The 22,741-nt window shown below is 52.8% G+C and overlaps 1 protein-coding gene across 1 annotated transcript in view; it reads left to right on the forward strand.

Moving 5' to 3' along the window:
* Positions 1-6,072: 6,072 nt before the first annotated feature.
* The window catches only part of SPNS3 (sphingolipid transporter 3 (putative)), a 42,354-nt gene continuing 25,685 nt past the window's right edge, over positions 6,073-22,741 (forward strand). The window contains exons 1-8 of the mRNA XM_006100649.3: positions 6,073-6,280; positions 9,533-9,598; positions 14,039-14,175; positions 14,676-14,827; positions 15,546-15,612; positions 16,283-16,425; positions 17,239-17,391; positions 21,847-22,036. Of these exons, the coding sequence (XP_006100711.2) occupies positions 6,073-6,280; positions 9,533-9,598; positions 14,039-14,175; positions 14,676-14,827; positions 15,546-15,612; positions 16,283-16,425; positions 17,239-17,391; positions 21,847-22,036 (1,116 nt within the window). The remainder of the gene's footprint in view (positions 6,281-9,532; positions 9,599-14,038; positions 14,176-14,675; positions 14,828-15,545; positions 15,613-16,282; positions 16,426-17,238; positions 17,392-21,846; positions 22,037-22,741) is intronic.

Genomic DNA, 22,741 nt, shown 5'->3' on the forward strand with positions numbered 1-22,741 from the left:
TGTATAACCCTTCCAAACAGAAAGGTTCAAATTACACCCCGTTTCCTGGGAATGTGGTTGCTCGGTCACTCTTGCAGGGCAGGCGACCCTCTCAGGCACGGAGGTGCTTCGCAATCTCTGGAAGACATGTGTTCACCCAGCGGCGCTTCCCTTCGCTTCTTCCTCACCAACACAGGCAGCCTCCTGCGGGGGGGTGGGGGTGAGGGTGGGGGTGGGAGTGGTGGGGGTGGGGGGCTTCCGAGCCTCTCTCACAGCTGGGGCACGGACACGTGACTCAGACCTGGCCAGTGAGTCCTGAGGGGGATTTCTAGGAAAGATCTTCCTCCCTGGTCAGTGCACATGGACACACTTGAGGAGAAACCGCCCTCCTTCTCACCTGTGAGATGACAGGCCTCAGGAGGAAGGCCTGCTAGCCAGCCTGCAAGCCGGTCTCCAGTGCGCGGCCCCTCCCCTGCTCTGGGGTGGTCCCTCCCACAGTGAATCAGGGCTGACCACCAGAGAGACTACAAGGAAATCCAGACCTGGGAGGCTAGGTCACCACAGGGGGTGAAGTTCCTGCCTTGGTCCCTGCTGGGTCGCTTCCCTGGGAGGAAGCCAGCCTCCATACTGTAGGAACATTCAAGGTCGCATCCCCTACTGTGAGGGCACTCAAGCAGGCCTGTGGAGGGGAACCGACAGCCAGCACCAACTTGCCAGCCATGTGAGCGAGCCACCTTGGGAACGGACCTGCAGCCCCAGCTGACCTCTCTCTGCAGCCCCAAGAGACACTCCGGCAGCACATCCAATAGGCTGCTCGCAAATTCCTGACCCGCCGGAAACCACAGGAGGTAATAAATGACTGTTGTTGTTCAAAGCCATAAGTTTGGGGGGGGGGGGGAGCATTTGTTATGCCCTAAAAGATCAGTGGTCAAAGGCCAACACTGTAAAGAGCTGGAAAATGCTGGAGTCTTCGATGACGTCGTAGTGCCCCCGAGTGAACCAATCCTGAAGCCTCCTGCTTCCCGACTTCTGCGAGATGATTAATGTCCTTGCTCAGCTGCTGTTGGGTCTGCTGCTGTAGCTTGCAGCCAAAAGAAGGCTTCCTGCGAATTTCTGACGACTGGTTCCTGGGTGATTTCCTCTCACCTCTTATTTGGCAAGGCCGAACATTTCTTTTTCTTTTTTAAAAAAATATATTTTATTGATTTTTTACAGAGAAGAAGGGAGAGGGATAGAGAGCTAGAAACATCGATGAGAGAGAAACATCGATCAGCTGCCTCCTGCACACCCCCTACTGGGGATGTGCCCGAAATCAAGGTACATGCCCTTGACCAGAATCAAACCTGGGACCCTTCAGTCTGCAGGCCAAGGCTCTATCCACTGAGCCAAACCAGCCAGGGCCGAACATTTCTTTTGTTAAAAAACAAAACAAAAACAAAAATACAAATTTAAATTAGATTGAGATCCCCTCTGGAAGGGCCTCCATGAAAAATAATCTCAAATGAACTTCTGTATTAGTCAGTTTATAGAGGCAAGCAGCCAAGTGATTTATGATGGGCCAACTCATAAGTTTTCTTGTATTTGTTTTTTAAAAAAATGTATTTTTATTGATTTCAAAGAGGAAAGGAGAGGGAGAGAGAGACAGAAACACCAATGATGAGAGAAAATTATGGATTGGCTGCCTCCTGCACACCCCCTACTGGGGATGAAGCCCACAACCCGGGCATGTGCCCTTGACAGGAATCAAACCCAGGACCCTTCAGTCCGCAGGCCAACACTCTATCCCCTGAGCCAAACCTGCTAGGGCACAGGCATTTTCCTTAAAGGGCCTGTGCACAGGCTCGCTCTGAACTCTAGCACTGGCACAGCAGCTCGAAAGGTGCCAGGAACATATGGGGAGGAACTGAATTGTCTGGCTTTGGAGCAAGGGCTGGAGGGGCAGCTTTCTCCCAGACAGAGATGCTGGCAGAAGCCATTCTTCCTTTGCTGAGCCCTTCCCCCACAGAGCTGGCAGGTGGGTGCCATATCTGAGTCTCCATCAACCTGACCATCACTATTTTCCCAGCCCTGGTGATTCCATGAGACCCTGCCCCACCCAACTTGTGGGCCCACCTAAGTTTTCCAGTGGCTTTTCCATACTAACAGTCTGTCTTGACACATGTTTTGGACTTTCCTAAAATCTCACAAAGGTTTACAAACTCCAAACCAGTAGCATCTGGCCTCTGCGTGCCCCATATTCTTGCTAAGCAACCCTAAGCCAGCACTAGTGGCAGCTGGCCTCAGTTCACAGCTTAGCCTTTCCCAGCACAAGTGGTAACCATCTGCAGATCCCTTTGTAACTCATACCAGGTGGCCCTAAGCAGCAGCTGACCTTGGCCTGCAACCCCCAAGAAGCCCCAGTACACCTGGCGGCCAGCTTTAGACCACACGAGAGCATTACCCAACCACCTCCAATGACACATCCAAAGGCAGGCTCAGCAGGCACCAGGATTCTGCTAAAGCAAATCCTACTCTGTGGGGTGAGCCCCTGCACAACAGTTCCTCCACTATAGTCGTGGCCAGGCCTCACAGACACTCAGCCTGAGGGTCAATCCTTCCCAGTGACATGCCCATAGCAATCAAAGCTCAACTACAACAGGAGGGCACACACAATCCACACAGGGATACACCTGGAACACCCAGCTCAGGTGACCAGGGAGGCTGTGGCACTGGACCCCACAGGATACTTATTATATAAAGCCACTCTACCAAGACCAGGAGACACAGCAGCTCTACCTAATACATAGAAGTAAACAGGAAACAGCCAAAGTGAAGAGAAAAATAAACATGTCCCAAATGGAAGACTAGAACAAAACTCCAGAAAACATAACTAAACAAAGTGGAGATAAGCAGTCTACCAGATGCACAGTTCAAAACACTGGTTATAAGGATGGTCAGTGATCTCACTGAGAGTTTCAGCAGAGATGGGAAATCTAAAAATGGAGATAGAAAATATAAAAAAGAACCAGTCAGAAATGAAGAATACACTAACGGGAATGAAGAATACATTTGAGGGAATCACAGTAGATTAGATGAAGCAGAGGATCAAATCAGCAATTTGGAAGATAAGGTAACAGAAAACACCCAGTCAGAACAGAAAAAAAAAAAATCCAAGGAAATGAGGATAGTTTAAGGGGTCTCTGGGACCCCTTCAAGCAGACCAACATTTGAATCACAGGGGTACTAGAAAAAGAGAGAGAGAAAGGAATTGAAAAGTTTTTGAAGAAATAATAATGAAAAACTTCCCTAACCTGGTGAAGGAAATAGACACACAAGTCCAGGAAGCACAGAGTCCCAAACGAGATGAACCCACAGAGGCCTACACCAAGATGCATCATAATTAAAATGCCGTGGACTGAAGACAAAGAGAGAATCTTAAAAGCCGCAAGAAAGAGCCAGTTACCTACAAGGGAGCTCCCATAAGACTGTCAGCTGATTTCTCAACAGAAACTTTGAAGGCCAGAAGGGAAAATATTCAAAGTAATGAAAATTAAGAACTGGCTACCATGTGCTGCTTGCCAGGGGTGTCACCTTAGAGATCTTGACGGGCTGGGCTTGTGAAAGGATCAACATGCCTTTGCTAGAGATTTGTTATGTCTGTCCTTGGAAGAGGAAAAGAAAAACCATAAAAAGAAATGGCTAGTTCAAAGTCCAAACTCTTGTTTTATGGATATAAAATGTTCAGGTTGCTACAACATCATCACGGTTTTCAGCCATGCTCAGATGGTGGTTCTTTATGTAGGTTGTTCAACAGTGTAATGTCAGCTGCCAGGAAGAAAGGCTAGACTCACGGAATGGTGTTCATTGAAGAAGGCTACACTAATGATCCACACAACTTCCTGAATTGGTGTTCTATCACTGAAAGCCTTATCAGTTCAGTGATCTAGCTACTCTACCAAGATAATGTAATCTCGTTTAATTTTCTAAGTACTATACAACAGTGATGTCCTATTTTGGTGTTAGTTTTTCAATAAAGTTTTGATTATGGGCAAAAAAACAAAAACCTACAACCAAGATTACTTTACCCATGAAGGCTATCATTTAGAATCAAAGGACAGATAAAAAGCTTCCCAGAGAAGAAAAAGCTAAGAGTTCTTCACCACCAAACCAGTATTACCAAAAAAAAAAAAAAAGTTAGACACTTCTTTAAGCTAAAGAAGAAAAAAAGATAAAAATATGAATAATAAAATGGTAATAACTATATATTTATCCACAATTACTTTAAATACAAATGGATTAAATGCTTCAATCAAAAGACATAGGGTGGCTGAGTGGATAAATAAAACAAGACTATTATATATGCTGTTGATAAGAGACTTCAGATAGAAAGACACACACAGACTAAAAGTAAAGGGGTGGAAAAAGATATTTCATGAAAAAGGGCACAAATAAATAAATAAACAAAGCCAGGGGAATACTTATACCAGACAAACTAGATTTTATTCTTATTAATTTTTAAAAATATTTTTATTGATTTCAGAAAGGAAAGGAGAGGGAGAGAGAGTTAGAAACATCAATGATGAGAGAATCATTGATCGGCTGCCTCCTGCATGCCCCCTACTGGGGATCAAGCCCACAACCCAGGCATGTGCCCTTGACTGGAATCGAACCTGGGACCCTTCAGTCTGCAGGCTGACGCTCTCTCTATCCACTGAGCCAAAATAGCTAGGGCCAAACTAGATTTTAAAACAAAGGCTATAATGCCCTAACTGGTTTGGCTCAGTGGATAGAGCGTCGGCCTGCGGACTGAAGGGTCCCAGGTTCGATTCCGGTCAAGGGCATGTACCTTGGTTGTGGGCACATCCTCAGTAGGGAGTGTGCAGGAGGCAGCTGATCGATGTTTCTCTCTCATCAATGTTTCTGACTCTCTATCCCTCTCCTCTCCTCTCTGTAAAAAATCAATAAAATATATTAAAAAAATAAAACAAAGGCTATAACAAGAGATAAAGAAGGACCCTGCAAAAGAAGTGGTGCAGATAATATGATGGAATATGACTCAGCCATAAAAAAGAACAAAATCTTACCATCTGCAAGATGAACTTCGAGGGTAGTGTGCTGAGTGAAATAAGTCAGACAGAGAAAGACAAATGCCATGTAATTTCTCTTATATGTGGAATCTAAAAAACAAAATAAATGAACACACAAAACAGAAACAAACTCATTGGTTGCCAGATGGGAGGGGCAGTAGGAGGATAGGTGAAAGAAGGGGAGGGGTTAAGAAGTTCAAATTAGTAGTTACAAAATAGTCATGGGGATGGAAAGTTCACCATAGGGAAAATAGTCAACAATCCTATATAATAAAAGCCTACTATGCAAATTGTCCCCTCGAACGGGAGTTCAAACAGGAGGCGGGCCGGCCGGCCAACCTCGGAAAGGGAGGCTCTGGCTGGCCAGCAGCCAGCAGCGGCTAGGGACCCTACCAGTGCAAAAATTTCATGCACTGGGCCTCTAGTATTGAAATAAGTATGTACGGTGTCAGATGGGTACTAGATTGATTGGGGTGATCATTTTGTAAGTTATATAAATGTCTAATCACTGGGTTGTACACCTGAAACGAATATAATATTATATGTTAAGTGTAAATGAAAACTAAAAAAAATTGTTTAAAAATATTTCCCCCTAGATTTTTTTATCCATTGATGAGTTTTGCCCACAGGCTGTCCCAGTCCCTAGTTCACATCTCTTGTGTGGGCAGCCAGGTCCTCCCACATCCAGGATTTTCATCTTATTTCCTGTCCCGTGAAGTTTCTCTTCCTCAGTGCAGCCACTGCAGCCACCACAGCCACAGACTAGATCAACGGGGCCATGGCGTTCAGTCGCCCAGGGCGGGGGGTGGGGGCAGGAGCCCTCTTCCCCTCTAGCAGCCTCTGGGGCAGGGGATGGTGAAATCTCACCATCAAGGCTGTGGTGGGCTCCGCAGGAACCTGTGATAAGATGATCAAGCAGTTAGGGCAGCTGCTTTGAGGTTGGGCTGCTGGGAACCCACAGGAAGTGACTCGGTCCAGAGCTGTATGCCTCCTGGGACAGGAGTTGCAGGCCAGCAAGGTGCGGGGCATGTCTGCGGAGCTCCAGGAGCCGGGGCCAGAGGGGCCTCAGAGGTCCCCGGGGTCAGGCGGGCACTCAGGGGCCTCTGGCTCAGGTCAATGTCCTCCTCCACCCACGCCTGCCCCCTGGAGCCTGCCCCGCTGGAGAGCGTATGTGGCTGCGGCGGTGCTCTGCTACATCAACCTCCTCAACTACATGAACTGGTTCATCATCGCAGGTGAGGAAGGGGATAGGCATCCCGGGCACCCCTGCCCATCTACCCACTGGCTGTCCTGCCAGCTTTCTGCTTGTGAAGCGTCATATCCCTGCTGTCTTCACCCCTGGCCATGCCAACCTAGTTTCCCAGTCCAAGCCCCAAATTAAGAGTGTGCACATGGGTGGGTGGGTGAGGACAGCAGGCCTGGGCCTTCAGGCAAAGGCCTGGAGGTTCTGGGTGGAATGGTTGGGTGAGGTTGTGGAGGACCGGGCAGCCTGGCCTGTTCCCTAAGCAAGAAGTAGTTTGTTGGGTATTTGTGGGACAGTAGCTGCGTGCAAACCTTGCACATCTGCCTTCCTTCCTGTAGGCCCTAGGGGTTAACCTCCTTTGTCACTCATTTCCTCATTCATTCATTCATTCAAAATTCAACCTTCTTTTCTCTATCCCTGATTCATTCAAAATTGACTGAGCACCAACTATGGGCAGGACCCTCTGGGTGGGGCTTGGGAACCCAGGGGAGGGGAAACCAATCTCGTGGTTCCTGAACTCAGGAATGATCATCTCATAGGGCAGAGGGAGAAGAAGCTCATTATCAAGACTCCTGCAAGGTAGAGAGATGCAGCCAGATGAGGGAGGTGCCACGTAGCCTGGGAGCTCAGAGGTGGCACCCGGAGTGGTTGGGATCCCTGAGACCACATCAGAGAGTGGCTGTGGAATGAACGGGACTCAGGGGTTGCAGAAAGCCCTAGATCCAGGGTCTGTCTCTGATGAACTCAGAGGGTCACAGACACGTGTGCAAGTGGGTCTAATACAGGCAGAGTGGGTGAGCATCAGCTGGGCGGCCCCAGGGCCAATGACTGAGGGTTCTGGTAGAATCCACAGGAGAGGGAGCATTTGTTCGGGCCTTAAAGACTCAGAAAATTGGCGAGGTGGGGAATGGGATGAGGCAAGGGCATTCAGAGAGAGGGGTCAGGGTGAGCCAGGGCACAGGGGGCAAAAGTGCATGCTCTGATCAGGTATGGTGAGGGGGCTTGGGGCTAGATCATGGACTTTTTCGGCGCCAAAGCCAGGAGCCGGGCCTTCCTGCTAAAGCAGTGGGGAGCCATGGAAAATGTTTTTACATGGGGGGACCACAGTCAGATTTGAGGCCCCGATGGAAGCAAAGTGAAGCGGGAAGCCAATTCAGGGCCAACTGCAAAGAATGAGGCCAACGCCGAGGAGGCCTGAGCTGGAGTGTGGGCCCAGGGCAGGAAGAGGGAGGGACGGGCAGGACACAGATGACAGCAGGGCCATCACGGGTGCTGAGCTCTTTGAGCCCCACGGGCCGAGGTCCCTGCTCTCACTGCCACTTGTCTGGATGCCTTTGGCTGGGTCAGGCCCTGAGTTCTGCCTGCCCGAGGCCCTTCCCGGCTGGGGGCTGGGACTTCCTCTGCTGTGAGAAGCGAGGCCGAGGCCGTTAGTGGGAAGAAGGAGGCCTGGAGAAGTGAAACCAAGCCGAGGGCATGGGGGCTGCTGGGGGCAGGCAGGTACCCCAGCCACTAGAGTTCTCTGTGGGAAGCAGCCCTTTGGGAGGCCGGAGTGACCGATTATGGTAAAAACCGAGGCTGCGCCCCAGCCCCAGAGCACCACGGGGCTGGGAGGGGCCCAGGAGCGGACCAAACCGGGGGTGAGTCCTCGTCCCTAAACATGGGAGATGAGTGTGGTTAGAGAGAATTTTTATTTAGCCATTTACTTTGCTGATCTGCTTGTCTATTTATTCTTTCCAATGATTCTGTCTTATTCGTGTAATTAAAAATATTGAAAGGGAAGGAAAAGGCATAGAGGTTGGTATGCCTAGATGCTGTGGCAATTGGGCCCGGAGTAAAAGTCTGAACAAAATCTTACTTCGCTTCTCCGATTCTTTGCTCTTTCCTCACCTGCTGACAGGTCTCGGAGGTGTGGATGGGGGGCTTTCTCCTCCCCGCTCAGCCCGTGGGCATTTCTGCAGAGGCCCATTGGGGGGTTTCTGCTCACTTCTGTGACTCTGGGTGGGAGAGCGGCCTGCCTCCGGCTGGGATTCTAGTCCCAGCTCTCCCGTTTCCAGCCGTGCAAGCATGGCGGGCTGGAGCCTCTGTCTCCTCGACTGTGTTGTGGGACAATGATAGTTCCCCCTTCCTGGCAAAATACTGCGTGTCCAGCTCAGGGTCTGGCCCTCATGCATCTCATAATTCAGTGAAAGTAATGATTGCTCCTCATCATGACAGGCCAGAGCCCTACCACTCAGATACTCGGGTGCCTAGAACCCCGACTTCCTAAAATACACCAAAGGGCTGAGGGATTTCAGGGAACAGAGCCTGGTGTCAGGGGGCCTGATTCCTACTCTGCAATAGGCTGAGGGCCCACGGCACCGCCCACGGCCTAGCAAGGCCTTAGAGGGGCTTTGGAGACCTGGCTAGTGCAGAGCAGGAGCCTGCCACCCTCAGGGAGGTGGGGCCAAGGTCGGATCTATCTCTGAAGTGTTCACGTGCACTCTCATGTCTGCGTGCTCGCGCCTCTGGAAGAACATGCTTGGGTGTGTGCACGTGCAGGCCACGGCACATATGTCTTTGGATGTAGATGGATGTCTGTGAATATCTGGGGTTTGTACACGAGCGGGGCTGCTATGCACAATCCCAGGGACTTCCATTACACTGTGGCCCAAGGGGATGGCTGTGCACTGGGCAGCAGCAGGGAGCGGCCAGTCCCTCTGACTGATGTGAATGGCAGCCCTGCACATGTGCGGATTCGTGCATGCCTGTGGTGTGCCTTTATGTGTACATCTCAGTGTGTGTGTGTATGTGTGCCTGGGTGTACGAGGCTGGGCTACCACGTCTGTGAGCACAGGCTCCTCTGTGTATGTATGAGTATATTTCTCTGGGCGTTCCTGTTTGTATATATGTGGACCTGCATGTCTGTGTGTCTGTATGACTATGTGTCTATGCCTGGGAGTGCATGCTGTGTGGGAATGTGTCTGCATAAGTCGGGGTCCTTTGGATGCATGTTTCTGTGTGTGTTTGACGTGCACACGTCTCTCTGTGTGTCTGCTCGCGTGCGTGCATGTGTGCGTGCGTGCATGTGTGCGTGTGTGTGTGGTTGTATTGTGTGTAGGAGAGCAGGGAAAGAACAGTGGGCCTGGGGCACGCCCTGTGCTGTCTTTTAGCTGTGGCCCTTTCCAAATGTGGGGCAGTTGCCTGTAGAGGCCCGTGGGCTACTTCCCATTTCCTGAGCGCTGTCTGTCTGTCCGTCTGTCCGCAGGAGTGCTGCTGGATGTACAGAAGTTTTTCCGGATCAGTGACAGCAGTGCTGGTTTGCTTCAGACGGGTAAGGAGGGAGTCCTGGCCCTGGGCTGAGGCCGGGGCTCAGGCCGGGCTGGGGTTCTCTGGCAGGTCCTGCTCTGTGCCCAGCAATGGCTCAGTCCCCGGCAGAGGAGGGCACTGCGGATGCGGTGGGTGAGAGGGACAGCCCGGTAGCAGGGGAGACTCCTGCTTGAACAGCCAGCCCCTCAGGTCTGAGTGTGGTGCTGCCGAAAGAGCAGGGGCGCGGGGTTGGGAAGGACTCCCGGGCTCCCGATCGTGGCTGTGGAGGTGGTCACTCACCCTTCATGTTGGTTCAGCTCAGCTGGGTACTGGAGCCTGGCAGGGGTTGAGAACTCCTGACGCTTGCTTTCCTCTTATGGACCTGAAAAATCTGGTCACCAGGACACACAGACAGACAGACAGACAGACAAAGACCCTCACCCCCACACACAGCCTCAGACAGGGTCTGGGCCCACAGGCGCCTGCAGTCCAGCATCAGGGAGCAGCCACACGTCCCATTCCAAGGAGGGGGCAGTTGGGGTCATGCGTGCCTGCACATGCACCCCCCAAATGTGTGCATGCACTGTCATAACATAGGACACACGTGTGTGAATACACCCGGCCAGTAACCAGCACATGCGTGGTTCCTCCTCCTAACAGTCCACCATCTCAGCATTTTAGAACAAGGCTGTCAAACTGGGTGGGGTACGGGGACCCCTGGGGAGACATAGAAACTTTCTAGGAGCTGCCGGAGCAGCGCCTTGAGAAAACCAGTTATAGATCCTCAAGCCCATGGCTGTCTCTTCTACAGTGGACCTGCCTGAGAGCAGCCTCGGGCTCTCTCCTCTCTCCCCTCCAATCACCCACCCTCCACACCTCTCCCCCTTTCTGAGTCTTACGATGGATCAAAACTGGCCTGGGTGCGTGGCTTCGTCTGGGGAGGGGCTGGGAGCAGAGCAGTCAATAGGGTCCCCTGGGGATGTTGTCTCCAGGCCACAGATCTATGGCAAGATGCCAAGCCTCATCTCGCTGTCTCGCTGGCGTGACAGTCTGCTATTTATCTATGATTTAGAATTCAGAAGTGAGAAGGTTGTCTCGGGGATGGGTGTCGGCACATTTATTTCAATAAAAAGTGAAGCCAACATTTTAACGTCTTTCTTACAGACAACCAGTCTGATTTGTCCTGTTGGTTTGGCAAATAGGTCTGGTTTTGCTCATTAGACTCTCGGGCAGGCATTTCTCATAAACTGAATGAACTCGATCTGCAGACTTGAGGATTTGGATGAAAATATAGTTAAAAAATACGATAATGCTGGAAATCACATCCTTTGCAACTATTTACACTTATGCTGAACGTGTTTTAAATGTCAGCGAAAAGCAAGTGGAGGGGTGCACAGTTCTATAAACTTCTCTAAGAGGCACCAAGCAGAAGCGTGAGCAGAGCCCTGCTTCAGACCATGGCTCTCCCCGTTGCTCCTGTCTCAATTCCTTCATAATTGTAGCTAAAGCGAGATCATCTCTGCTCAATGCCCTCAAACTTCTAGATTAAACAGATAATGGTAGTTGAGTCAACATTTCCCTTGTCTGGTTCTTAACAGCGTGAATAGGATCATTACTACAAGGCCCCTGATAAGGGAGATGCTGTGGAGGAAACAGTGTGTGTGTGTGTGTGTGTGTGTATGAAAAAGAGAGAGGGAGGGAGGAAGAAGAGGGAGAGAGAGAGAGAGAGAGAGAGAGAGAGAGAGAGAGAACGTGCAGATGTGGATATGTGAGCGTGTGTTTGGGAGTGGGTGAAGGGCAGGGTCACCTCTGTAGAAACAGCCCCAAAAGGTGTGTGGATGGATGGAGAGGGCAGTGGGACTGGAGGCCTGATGGCCAAGCGTGTCTCCAGTGACCTCAGGTGAGTATTTTTACCTTTCCAATCACCATGCAGTGGCCCAAAGACTCAGCCTGCTGTCTGTCCACAGGGCTGCAGCATGAAGGAAACCGCTAAGAGAGGGCTTGGCCAAGCTGTAAGAGTCGGGTAGAGGGAAGGGGGGAACAGTGCTCAGACCCCCTGCCCCCCAGTTGGACAGAGAAACTTCTGGAGTTAATTGATTAATAATATTAAAAAGGAACATTGATGTGGCTTTACCCTGTGCCAGGCACTATTCTTTTCTTTTCTTTTTTTTTTTTTGTTTTGTTAATCTTCATCTGAGGATTTGAATCTATTGATTTTTAGAGAGAGTGGAAGGGAGAGGGAGAGACAGAGAGAAACATCAATGTGAAAGAGACACATCGATTGGCTGCCTCCTGCATGCACCCCGACCAGGGCCAGGGAACCTGCAACCGAGGTGCAGGTCCTTGACTGGAATCGAACCTGGGACCCTTCAGTCCACAGGCCAACGCTCTATCTACTGAGCCAAACCGGCTAGGGCCCAGGCACTATTCTAAGTGCTTTATAATATTAACTCATTTAATCTTCAAAACAATCCCACGAGGCAGGTGTTATTATGATGCTCATTTTACAAATGCGAACCTGAGGCACAGAGTGGCTATGGAGCTTGCTGAAGGCCACACAGAGCTGGGATTCAAATCCAGGCAGCTGCCTGTAGAGTCCTCTTAACCTGGTGGTCCTTGGTGACTCACTCCCACCTTGTCACAGAAATTATTTGAACTTGGAGATGCCAGAAAGGAAAGAAGGAGCGCCTGCCTGCCTTCCCCTGAGGGGCAGGTCTCTCCACCCCAGGGCACCTGCGGGTTTAATTAAGGTGTTTACGTCCTGTGCAGCATCCCTGCCCCAAATCTCATAAAAGCATTAGATTTAGGGAAATATTTTTATATCCTTTGGGTAAAGAAGATAGGTGTTAACAGGACACAAGACAACTTCCCTAGAGGAAGATTACAAATTTGACTACATCAAAGCTAAGCTCTCCTGCATGATGGTGATTGAAACTACAAATGCAATAAGTAGTAACAGGTAACATTTATTAGGCATTTATATAAAGCCAGCCACTGCCTTTTATGTGCCTTATTTTATTTACTCTTATGAGGCAAGTACTCTTCCTGTCCTTGTGTAGGGGAGAGGGGAACAGGAGAGTTAAGGAATGTGCCCAAGCTCACAGAGCTAGGAAGTGGTGGCATCAGGAGGAGCCCCGGTAGTTTAGTCTCAGATCTTGCATTTTAAATCTTTGACTGGGAGAAATTATTTCCACACAACAAAGAGCCCAGAGGAAATATGGGCAGCGGATGCTGAGCTTCACTGGGAATAGCACGCAGATTAAAACATCAGCGAGACACCATTTGTTTTTCAACCATTAGATGAACAATAACAAAGTGATTGATCCTATCAGGTGTCACAAGGGTGCTGGCATATGATTCTATGCAAGCGTAAATCGATGCAGCCTTTTTGGAGGCCTATTTTGGCAGTAGCTATTAAAATTATAAATGCCATTGACACCAAAGACCATTCTCGGTGGAGTATTAGGTCGAACCATATTAAATTCTCGTTTTTGTAGGTCAAAACTGGCCTAATTTCTGCAATGGCAGGCGGCTCAACCCAATACTGGAGTGGGAGGGGCTGGAACCTGAGCCGGGAGGAATCTGGACATTCTTTGGGCTCAGGAAATGTCAATCATATGTGCTCAATGAATGGAGACCCAGGCAGTGGGCGGGGCCCTCCAAACCCTAAGGCCCTTGGATGGTGGGACTGGGTGGGGAGGGTCCAGACCTTCCCCTCCCACCTGCAGGCGCTCAGAGGCAGTGGACACGTCCTCCAAGGAGGGTGGAGGTGAGTTATTTAAGGAACAGAACCAGTGAGGGTATCTATTCACGTGGCAGTTTCTTTGTCTTCACAGAATAGCAAACGTATTCATTAATACAGCCGCCAGTTCTTAAGGGTTTACTTTAAATAATGGTATAAACACAACTCACTTGTCAGGGGAATGTTTTACCTACTTAGGAAAACCAACGCAGTTCCAGCCTCCAGGAACCACTGTGCTCATTCTAAACTGTGCTCATCTGCTCCAAGAGGGCCCAGGCACATCAGCATCCCTTCTGCCACCCCTCACCCTCAGCGGGCGCAGTCCCAGATCAGGCTCACAGAGGGCACGAGTTCTGGCAAAGCTAGGGCACTGGTGGGCACCGAACACTGTCAGCTCCACGCCAGGCTCCATGTTCACTTCTATCTCACAGCCTTGGAGGAGCTCCCGGGGGTGGGGGGTGCTGGGTGCTGGTCAGAGAGGTGGAGTTAGTAACCCACGGCCGCACAGTGAGCAAAGAGCCCCGCTGGGATTTGAGCCTCTGCCGGGTCCAGCCCCTGACTCTGGGAAGTGGGTTATGTGCTAGGAGGGGATTGAGGGTTCACCTTCTTCTTTCCTCCTCTGGGCCTTGACCTGCTGCCAAGGTGCCCTTCTGTGGGTCTGCTGGGCCCACCTGCCTGCCCCTTTGTGGGGAGATGCATGCTGCCCTTGCCTGTCTCCTCCAGTCTTCACCAGCTGCCTGCTGCTGTCGGCACCCCTGTTTGGCTACCTGGGCGACCGACACAGCCGCAAAGCCACGCTGAGCTTTGGGATCCTCCTCTGGTCAGGAGCAGGCCTCTCCAGCTCCTTCATCCCCCCCCAGGTAGGTGCTCTCACCCCTGCACAGACCCCAGGGAACACCCCTCACCCCCCTTCCTCCCTGACCCAGGCCCTCAGAGCTGGGTGGGGCTGCTTCGGCCGTTCCAGGCTCCAGGCTTCCAGGGCCGAGAGAGGAGCCCGTTAGGCTTTCTTAACAGGGGCCTTCCTCTCTTGCACTTCCCGCTGCTGCTGTGGCTTCATTTCTGCCCGCTGTGCGGGGGCTTGTTATCATCGCCCGGTGGTGTAAGGTGGTGTAATACCAGCTTACAGTTTGGGGGAACTGGCCTGGTGAGCAAGGGCTCCTTGGGGCTCAGGGCAGGCAGCAGCCACAGGCGCCAGCAGGGGGCACCCGTGTGATTTGGGGAACCTGGGCTGGGAGGATAGCTAGGTGCCTGCAGCTGGGGGCACGTGTCTCCAAGTGCCCTCGCCCCTCTGACAAACCCTTGAGTCCCTTGCCTGTGGCCATTTCTGGACCGCACCGTGTTCTCGTGCCTGCCCGCCCAGTACTCCTGGCTCTTCTTCCTGTCCCGGGGCTTGGTGGGCATCGGCAGCGCCAGCTACTCCACCATCGCGCCCACCATCCTGGCCGACCTCTTTGTGAAGGACCAGCGGACCCGGGTACTGGCTATCTTCTACATCTTTATTCCTGTTGGAAGGTTAGTAGCACCCTGGACCCACTTCCTGGGGTGGCAAACTGAGGCCCAACGGAGTCAGAGCAGGGGCCGGGTTGGGGGAAGATCCATCGGACTCTACCCCTTTCTCACCGGGTCACTGTCCCTCTCTGGGCCTACAAATGCAATAAGTAATAACAGGTAACATTTATTAGGCATTTATATAAAGCCAGCCACTGCCTTTTATGTGCCTTATTTTATTTAATCTGTGAATGGGGACAATACGCTGGTGGGCTGTGGAGAGGTTTAGCGAGAGTAAAGGTGCCCCCCGACCCGCTAGCGCACTTCCGAAGGGTGAGCAAGAGCAGCCTGGAGGTGGGCCTGCTCAGAGGGGGGTGGCTCTGAGAGGGGAGGCAGAGAAGTGCACCAGGGCTGCAGTGTACCCCTCAGCGGGGCAGGACAGAGTGGGACTTACAGGTAGGCCCCAAGCGCTCTGACCCGGGTTTCCTGATATGGCCTGACTCAGGCAGAGCTGGGCCTCGCGCGAGGGAGGGGGTCCTCGTATAGAGAGACAGTGGACAGTGGTGCTGGGATGGGCGAGGAGCCAGAGGTCCCTGGTGACCTGACCAAGGGCAGCGGACATCTGGGCCTCACGTGGCTCACTTTTCCCAGTGAAAGGGCCAGAGCTGCAGGGGGCCGGCTCCCTGGGGTGGGAGCGCCGGGCTCAGGCTGGCGTGGCGCCCTCACGGCCCCTCTTTTGCAGTGGCCTGGGCTATGTGCTGGGGTCAGCTGTGAAGGCGCTGACTGGGAACTGGCGTTGGGCCCTGCGGGTGAGTCCAGCTCCTGTTTCTTCCCTCAGCTTTCCCCCTGGGCCGAGGGGACTTTCCAGCCTCCAGTGGCCTTCGCCCCTTGGCACTGTACCCGGCGCCATGGGGGGTGATCAGTATCAGCAGCTCGGACAGTTGGGCCTCCTATGGAATGTGGGCTGTGGAAGCCATGGCCCTGGGTTCAAGTCCTGGCTGCTCAGGTTGCTAGTTGTGTGACCGGAAGCAAACCACCTCCCTCTTAGGAGCCTCACTTTGCCTATTTGTAAGACGAGGGAGTAGATGCTGCTTAGGAACTCTCGAGGTTAAGGAGATGAGATGGAAAGTACTAGGGCAGGGCTGGCGTGGCAGATGGAGGGGGAGGGGCAGTGATGGGGGCAGCAGGACACAATAGCCAGGGCTCCGGTTCTCAGTCGTGTCAGGCTCATTGATCCAAAAGAGCAGTGTCTGCACTGGACCCACAGGTATTAAAGCAAGCCCAAGGACACCTTGCTCTCATGCGGGGAGGGCGGAGGGTTAGGCTCTTTATAACCAGCACCCAGGAACTGAGCCCTTCTCCCACCACCCCCAGGGCACAGAGCACCCCAAGAGCCTGGACCACAGAGCCCAGTCACCCTAACATCTCTGGGCCACAGGGGCATGTGGCACTGAGCTTCCCGGGTCCTCCTGTCCTTAGATCATGCCCTGCCTGGAAGCTGTGGCCTTGATCCTGCTGATCACGCTGGTTCCAGACCCGCCTCGGGGAGCTGCGGAGAAGCAGAGGGAGGTGAGGGACCTGAGGAGCAGCTGGTGTGAGGATGTCAGATACCTGGGGAGAAAGTGAGTGTTCCTGCTCCTTCCTGCTTGTCCCCAGAATCCCTGACTCCCCCTCTCTGCCTCCAGGGAGCCCTCTGTGACTGTCCAAGTTCACAGCCCTTTCTTTCTCCTCTGAGCTCCCACTCACCAACCGAGATGCCCCTCCCTCGCTTGGAGGCCCCCTCCCCCTAGCCACGTGAGAATATGGGCTGGGAGGGAGGGAGGGAGGGAGGGAGAGGGGAGGGGGTAGCATGAGCTCCAGCCTTGGCTCTGCCACTGCCTTAGCCCTAAGTGACCTGAGGCTGGGAGCCTCACTTCCCTCATTTATTCAATGGACGTAATTCTCCAGCCTCGCCTGCTTCTCAGGGCGGCTGGGGGGATGGTGGGAGGTAATCACTTACCTCTCTGAGCCTCCTGGGAGTGCATCTCGCCTCAATTCCAGGCATAGTCCGGGAGGCAGACAGGAGGCAACTGCACTCCCAGGCCTCATGATTTACCCAGACGTGGGGCTCGACCAGGACCCAGCTGTTTGTTACAGAGCCATGAGGCCGAGGGAGGGCGCCCGGAGGGAGGTGGAGGCAGCAGGGGCAGCTTCTGGAGAGTGTGGTGTTGGATGTGGGCCTTTCAGGCTGCTGAGAGCTGGTCCCAGGGCAGGGAGGAAGGCAAAGCCTGAGTACAGGCGTGGAGGTGGGACCTGCAGGGGCCTTAGGGGATGCTGGGTAGGATGCGGAGCCCACCTGAGTGCCCGGACCATGGGAGAAGGAGAAGGAACAGAAGCGGACGCCCCCTGCAGCCCCAGCCCTCTCCCTGCTTCAGCCAGGGTGCTTTCTCTTGCAGCTGGAGTTTTGTGTGGTCGACCCTTGGAGTGACAGCCATGGCCTTTGTGACTGGAGCTGTGGGCTTCTGGGCACCCAAGTTTCTGTTTGAGGCTCGGGTGGTGCACGGGCTGCAGCCTCCCTGCTTCCAGCAGCCGTGTGACAGCAAGGACAGGTGAGGCCTCTGGGAGCCCTGGGCACCTGGCCCAGGTGAGGGGGCTCTTGGTGGAGAAGTATCAGGAGGTTCCAAGCCCCAAACTCAATCTGTCTGGGCACACGGTGCTCGGCGAAGACCCCAGAGCTCGGGAGCCAGCTGGCAGCAGGAGGCTGGTCTGGCTCTGGCTGAGCCCCAGCCACCCTGGGTGTCCTGAGGCGGCTCCCTTGTCCTCCCTGGACCCCAGTCCCTGGCTCCCCACTCTTGGACTGCTTGGAGGTCCAGAAGGCACTTGGGGTCGGAGTGAGAATGATGGGACTCAGGGAAGTTTCCTTTGAAGGGACCCATAGTATGAGGTCATCCCATTTTACAGATGGCAAACCAAGGCACTGGGAGGCCTCGTTACTCACCCGGCTTAGGGATGTCACCCATGCATTCATTTGTTCTTTACCTCATCTGGGGCTCTGAGAATCCGGGAAAGCTGCTGGGAGGGTGGGGAGGAGTGGAGAATAAAGCCCTCAGGGAATGCCCGCTTCGCCCTCTGCCCTCCTCACCCTCTTCTCCAAGGACTCCGTGACTCCTGATTGAGAGAGCACATATCGTCCTCTCCTACTTGCTTTCTCCTCCTCCTTGACACCCTTAATCCTAGTTTCTCCTCCTTCTAATGGATGCTTTTCAGTCCCTCCCTCTCTCTGCCCTGCCCCATGGGCCCTTCAGAGTCCTGAGGGCTCTGAGCTCTTCCGGAGCTCTGTGCTCCCTGAGGCTTTAGTGACACCAGTTCTCTGCTGGCCCCCTCTCTTGCCTCTTCCTCACTCCCAGATGGCCAGAGGGAGAGCCCCCTGTCATTGCCAGACTGTCCCATGCCCTCTCACTTGTTGGTGCCTTTGCTCAAGCTACGCCCTCTGCCCATAGCTCCCTCCCCTTCTCTCATTGTTACTTCTTAGGCTTTCACTTTACTTCAGGCCCTAAGCTATGCATTCTACATGAAAAACCATCTGAGGTTTTATAATAATTAACCCTATTATTCCTGTATGACAAATGAGGCGTTGGAAGATCGGGGAGGGTAAGTGACTTGTCCGCGGTCACACCACTAACAGGTAACAGAGCCAGGATTCAAACCCATCTGACTCCAAAGCTGGTGCTCTTAAGCTCCACATCCTGTTGCCTCTGGAGACTGCCTGTTACTGTTAATTGACCTGAACGTCTCTCCACTTAGCTGGGAGCAGCTTCCTGGCACTCACCCCGTGGGTGCTCAGGGAAAGCACCCATGAGTGAATCAATGGGTGCATCCAACGAGGCTGCCATGTTTGTCTTGCAGCTTGTTATCTCCCCGGAGGCAAAGACTGAGTCCTAACAGCCCCCAACAGCTTGAAAAAGTGGGAAAAAGCAGTACTCGGTTCCACTTCGAGCATTAACTGGCTGTGCATTCCCTGGGCAGCTTACTTCCCCCCTTCTCAGCTTCAGCCTCTTCTATCTCAGCCCCGGCATAGGACCTGTGGGAGAAACTGACATGGAAGTTTCTGTTAGTGTCCTGGGGCTGGTGTAACAAGTTACCGCCAACTTGGTGCTTAAAGAAACAGGCATGTATGTTCTCCTAGTTCTGGAGGTCAGCAGTCCAACATGGTTTCACGGGGCTAAGATCAAGTTCAGCAGGGCCACAATCCCTCCGGAGGCGCTGTGGGAGAAACCGTTCTTGCCTCTTCCAACTCCTGGTGGCTGTCGGCATTCCTTGGTCTGTGGCTGCATCACTCCAGGTTCCACATCTGCAGACACATGGCTTCTCCTCTTCTGTCTCCAATCTCCCTCTGCTTCCTTCTTATAAGGACACATGTGGTTGCACTTAGGGTCCACTAACTAATGGAGGATAATCTCTCCTCAAGATCCTTCGTGCAATCACATCTTGTCATGTGAGGTAACATTCGCAGGTTCCAGAGAATAGGATGTGGACATCTTGGGGGGCCATTATACAGCCTATACAGCCTATCACAGAGTGGGTAGAAGGTCCCGGTGTTGAAGTTCTGCACAGACTCCATCTATTAATATGCCCTCTGTGGTTAGGATAAGCCTTAGGGTGAGGGTGGGTGAGGGCAGAAAGCTGCAGGACACAGGACTCTAGCTCAGCCAGAGGGAAAACTTCCAACACTCAGAGCTGGCCAGATGGAAGGGGCTGCATGGGGGTAGTGAGCTTCCCACCCCTGGGGGTATGTAAGTAGAAGCTGGCCAGCTGCTTGCCAGGACCATTGTGCAGAGAATCAGCATAGAACTTGCAGGCCTTTAAGCACCCCTCATTCTTGGCTCTGAGAGTCTGATTCTGGGAAGGCCTTGTAGAGGGGCTTGGTGGCTGGGTGTGTCCTCTGGCCACACCCTCTGCTTAGGGGTCTCCCCTGTCTACACAGTCTGTCTGAATAGTCAACCCTAAGACCAATCAATCTTGGTCTCGAAAATCTGCCAAGGCTGGCTCAGACTAGGACTCAGGCAGATCGCATTCATCCGGGATTCAGGGTCACTTGACTGGGCTGAGCCGGAGCCTTGCACAGCGTGGAAGGGTGGGAGGGTTCAGTGAGCACCTTTAAGCTGCCTAAGGACCCACGTGCTTCGGTCGGCAGAGGGCCAGGAAGCCCTGGCTGTGTGGAGGTCAGCAGGGGCTGTGCGACCTCAGGCAGGTGCCTGCCCACTCTGGGCTCTATACTTCCTTCTGTAAACCGAGGGGGTGGGGCAGAGGAACAGACCCACCAGTCTTCAGCCTGTGGAATGGACATTTTACAGAAGTTGTTCAGAAGAGAGGAGTTTCTTGCGACACTCAATTTGCCAGTAACCATAGTCTTACATCTCTCATGTTCTTCCATCTTGTGGGAGCCACCACGAAGGTAATGGCAGGGCAGCGGGACATCCCATGAACTTCTGGAAATGTTTGGGTCTGGCCAGGTGGAGAAGTTGGGTGTCGGGTAATGGTACTCAAGGCCAAGAGAAGAGTGTGGGCCAAGGCAGGGAAGCTAGAAAGCTTAGGGCGAGTTTAGAGAATTCCCAGTCATTTGTGTAGAGGGGGGAGAGAGAAGAAAGGGGAGGTCACACAGGTGTGCGGGGGCCAGTCCTGCAGTACTGGCCGAGAGCTTGCCCTGAGGACAACAGGGAGCCCCTTGGGGGCTGGAAAGGTCCTGGTTACATTTGTGTTTTCAAGAATTCACGTTGGTCAGTCTCGGTATCCCTTTGAGCTCCTTTAATAGGAGGCTTGGGAGAGCAGGATGGACTAGGAGATGAAGATGTATGTTCAAATCCTGCCTCCATCATTTATTAGCTGGGTAATCTTGACCTTAACCTTTTTCAGTCTAACTTTCCTCATCTGTCCACCTGGGAATTCTGGGAAGGTTCAATGAGCTCATCTGCTCAGCATATATCTCTTGTGGTCCAGGCTCTATGCTCCCAGCACAGTCAAGAAAGCAAACCAAACCTGGTCTCTGTTCTCCAGGAATTCACAGGTGATACCTTGATGACAGAGACACAGAAGTGCGATGGTAACCGAAGGGAGTAAAGGAATCAGTTGAGGGCCAGGGGAAGGCATTTCCAAAGAGGAGATGACTGTGATGGGTCTTGAAGGATGAGTAAGAGTTCAGTAGGTGCAAAAACTAGTGAAGTGTGTCCAGATGGAGGAATAAAAGGATGAAGTGGGAACGATAACAAGTTCCCACTTCTGGAGGCAGAGGAGGATGGAGCTGGAGGTTGGGGTTGAGGTCAGCCAGGGTCAGATCATGAAGGGCCATGTGTGCCAGGAGTTGGCACCAAGTCTGGTGATGTTTGGGAGCTGGTGGAGAACTTTCGGCTGTGGGTGGGCAGGGGGACAGTCAGATCTGTGTTCTGGAAAGCACCCTCCAGGGACCTGTATGGAAATTGATTTGGGGGCACAGGTTTCCACAGGAGGGAGGTACAAGAGGGGCCAAGTGCGTGAAGTAGGCCCCGGCATAGGCGGGAAAGGTAGTGAAGTTAGGAGGGGGCTACTTGAGAGGTGCTCAAGGACAGAGAGTGGAAGGTGGGATTCAAGGAGGGAGGGTGTGCAGAATGTCTAGACCAGGGCTGAGGATCATAGGAACTCAGTAGATAAATGTTCACTTGCCTCCATTCCCATTAGTATTGGGGGTAGAAGGTGAGGAGGTTGGGGCAAGATTGGCACCAGAGAATTGAGATTTCCGAGTAGGATAGTTTTGGGTGGTGAGAGGATGGAGAAGGTTACTGGGGTTGAGGAAGCCTGAGAACTGGGGTGCTGGGCAGATCACCTCATGGCCAGTTGGCATCCCCAGAATGAAGCAGGAAAGGGGGCGGAGAGGACCTGGGTTCCTGCTCAGGTTCCCAAGGGCCTGGGAGCGCTGTGAGGAGGGAGGGAAAGGGGCCCACGGCCACATTTCTTTTGGGTCCCAGTTCATGCACAGCGGCAGGTGGCTGCACCCACCCACTGACCAATCCCTTCCTGTGCTTTCCCATCAGCCTGATTTTTGGGGCACTGACCATTGTGACTGGCATCATTGGGGTTGTCCTGGGAGCAGAGGCTTCAAGGAGGTACAAGAAAGTCAACCCGCGGGCTGAGCCCCTCATCTGTGCCTCCAGCCTGTTCGCTGCCGCCGTCTGCCTCTACCTGGCTCTCATCCTGGCCCCGACCACTCTCCTGGCCTCCTATGTAAGTGAGGGCCCCATCGGAGGCGGGGTGAGATGGGGTGCGATGGGAACTCCTGCCTGATAAAGGTTCACACTGTGCCAGGTCTTTACGTGCATCAGGTGTATCAGTTCTTCCGGGTGGAGCTTGTTATTCCCATTTTACAGATGAGTAAACTGACGCTTACCAAGAGTTACCCAGCTAGGAAGGGGGAAGAACTGGGATTTGAGCCTAAGCCTTTCAGATGCAAAAGTGTGTTCTCTGAGCTCCTGGCTAATGCTTTGATTGGAGATAATGAGACTCCCTTGCTCCTAGGACGTGAAGAAATAGGGTGATTCTTTCCAGGTTACAGAGGAGGACAGTGAGCCTAGCTTGGCCATAAACAGTGCAGACCCTGCTTTAGAGGTGACCCTTGCGATACTATCGCGTTTCCAGATCCATGACTCTCATTTGCGCCTCACACGCTATACCAGTGACAGGTGCTCACGCCTGCCAGCCTTGGCCATGTCCGCGCCGCCACCAGGGGCACCATTCTCTACTGTGCACCTGGAGATCCTTCTCCTTCTGCAAGACCCAAATCAAAAGCCACCTCCTACTCTCCGTCTGCTCTCAATTCACTTCCCACTTGGGCTCATTGCAGGGGGGGGGGCCGAAAAGGAACCGCGGGCTGCGGGAGGGGCGGGATTGTTTTTTCCACCCTTTTTGGTTCACCCTTTTCCCTGTCCCCCT

The sequence above is a fragment of the Myotis lucifugus genome, unplaced genomic scaffold (assembly GCF_000147115.1).
Source record: "Myotis lucifugus unplaced genomic scaffold, Myoluc2.0 scaffold_322, whole genome shotgun sequence".
Taxonomy (NCBI): domain Eukaryota; kingdom Metazoa; phylum Chordata; class Mammalia; order Chiroptera; family Vespertilionidae; genus Myotis; species Myotis lucifugus.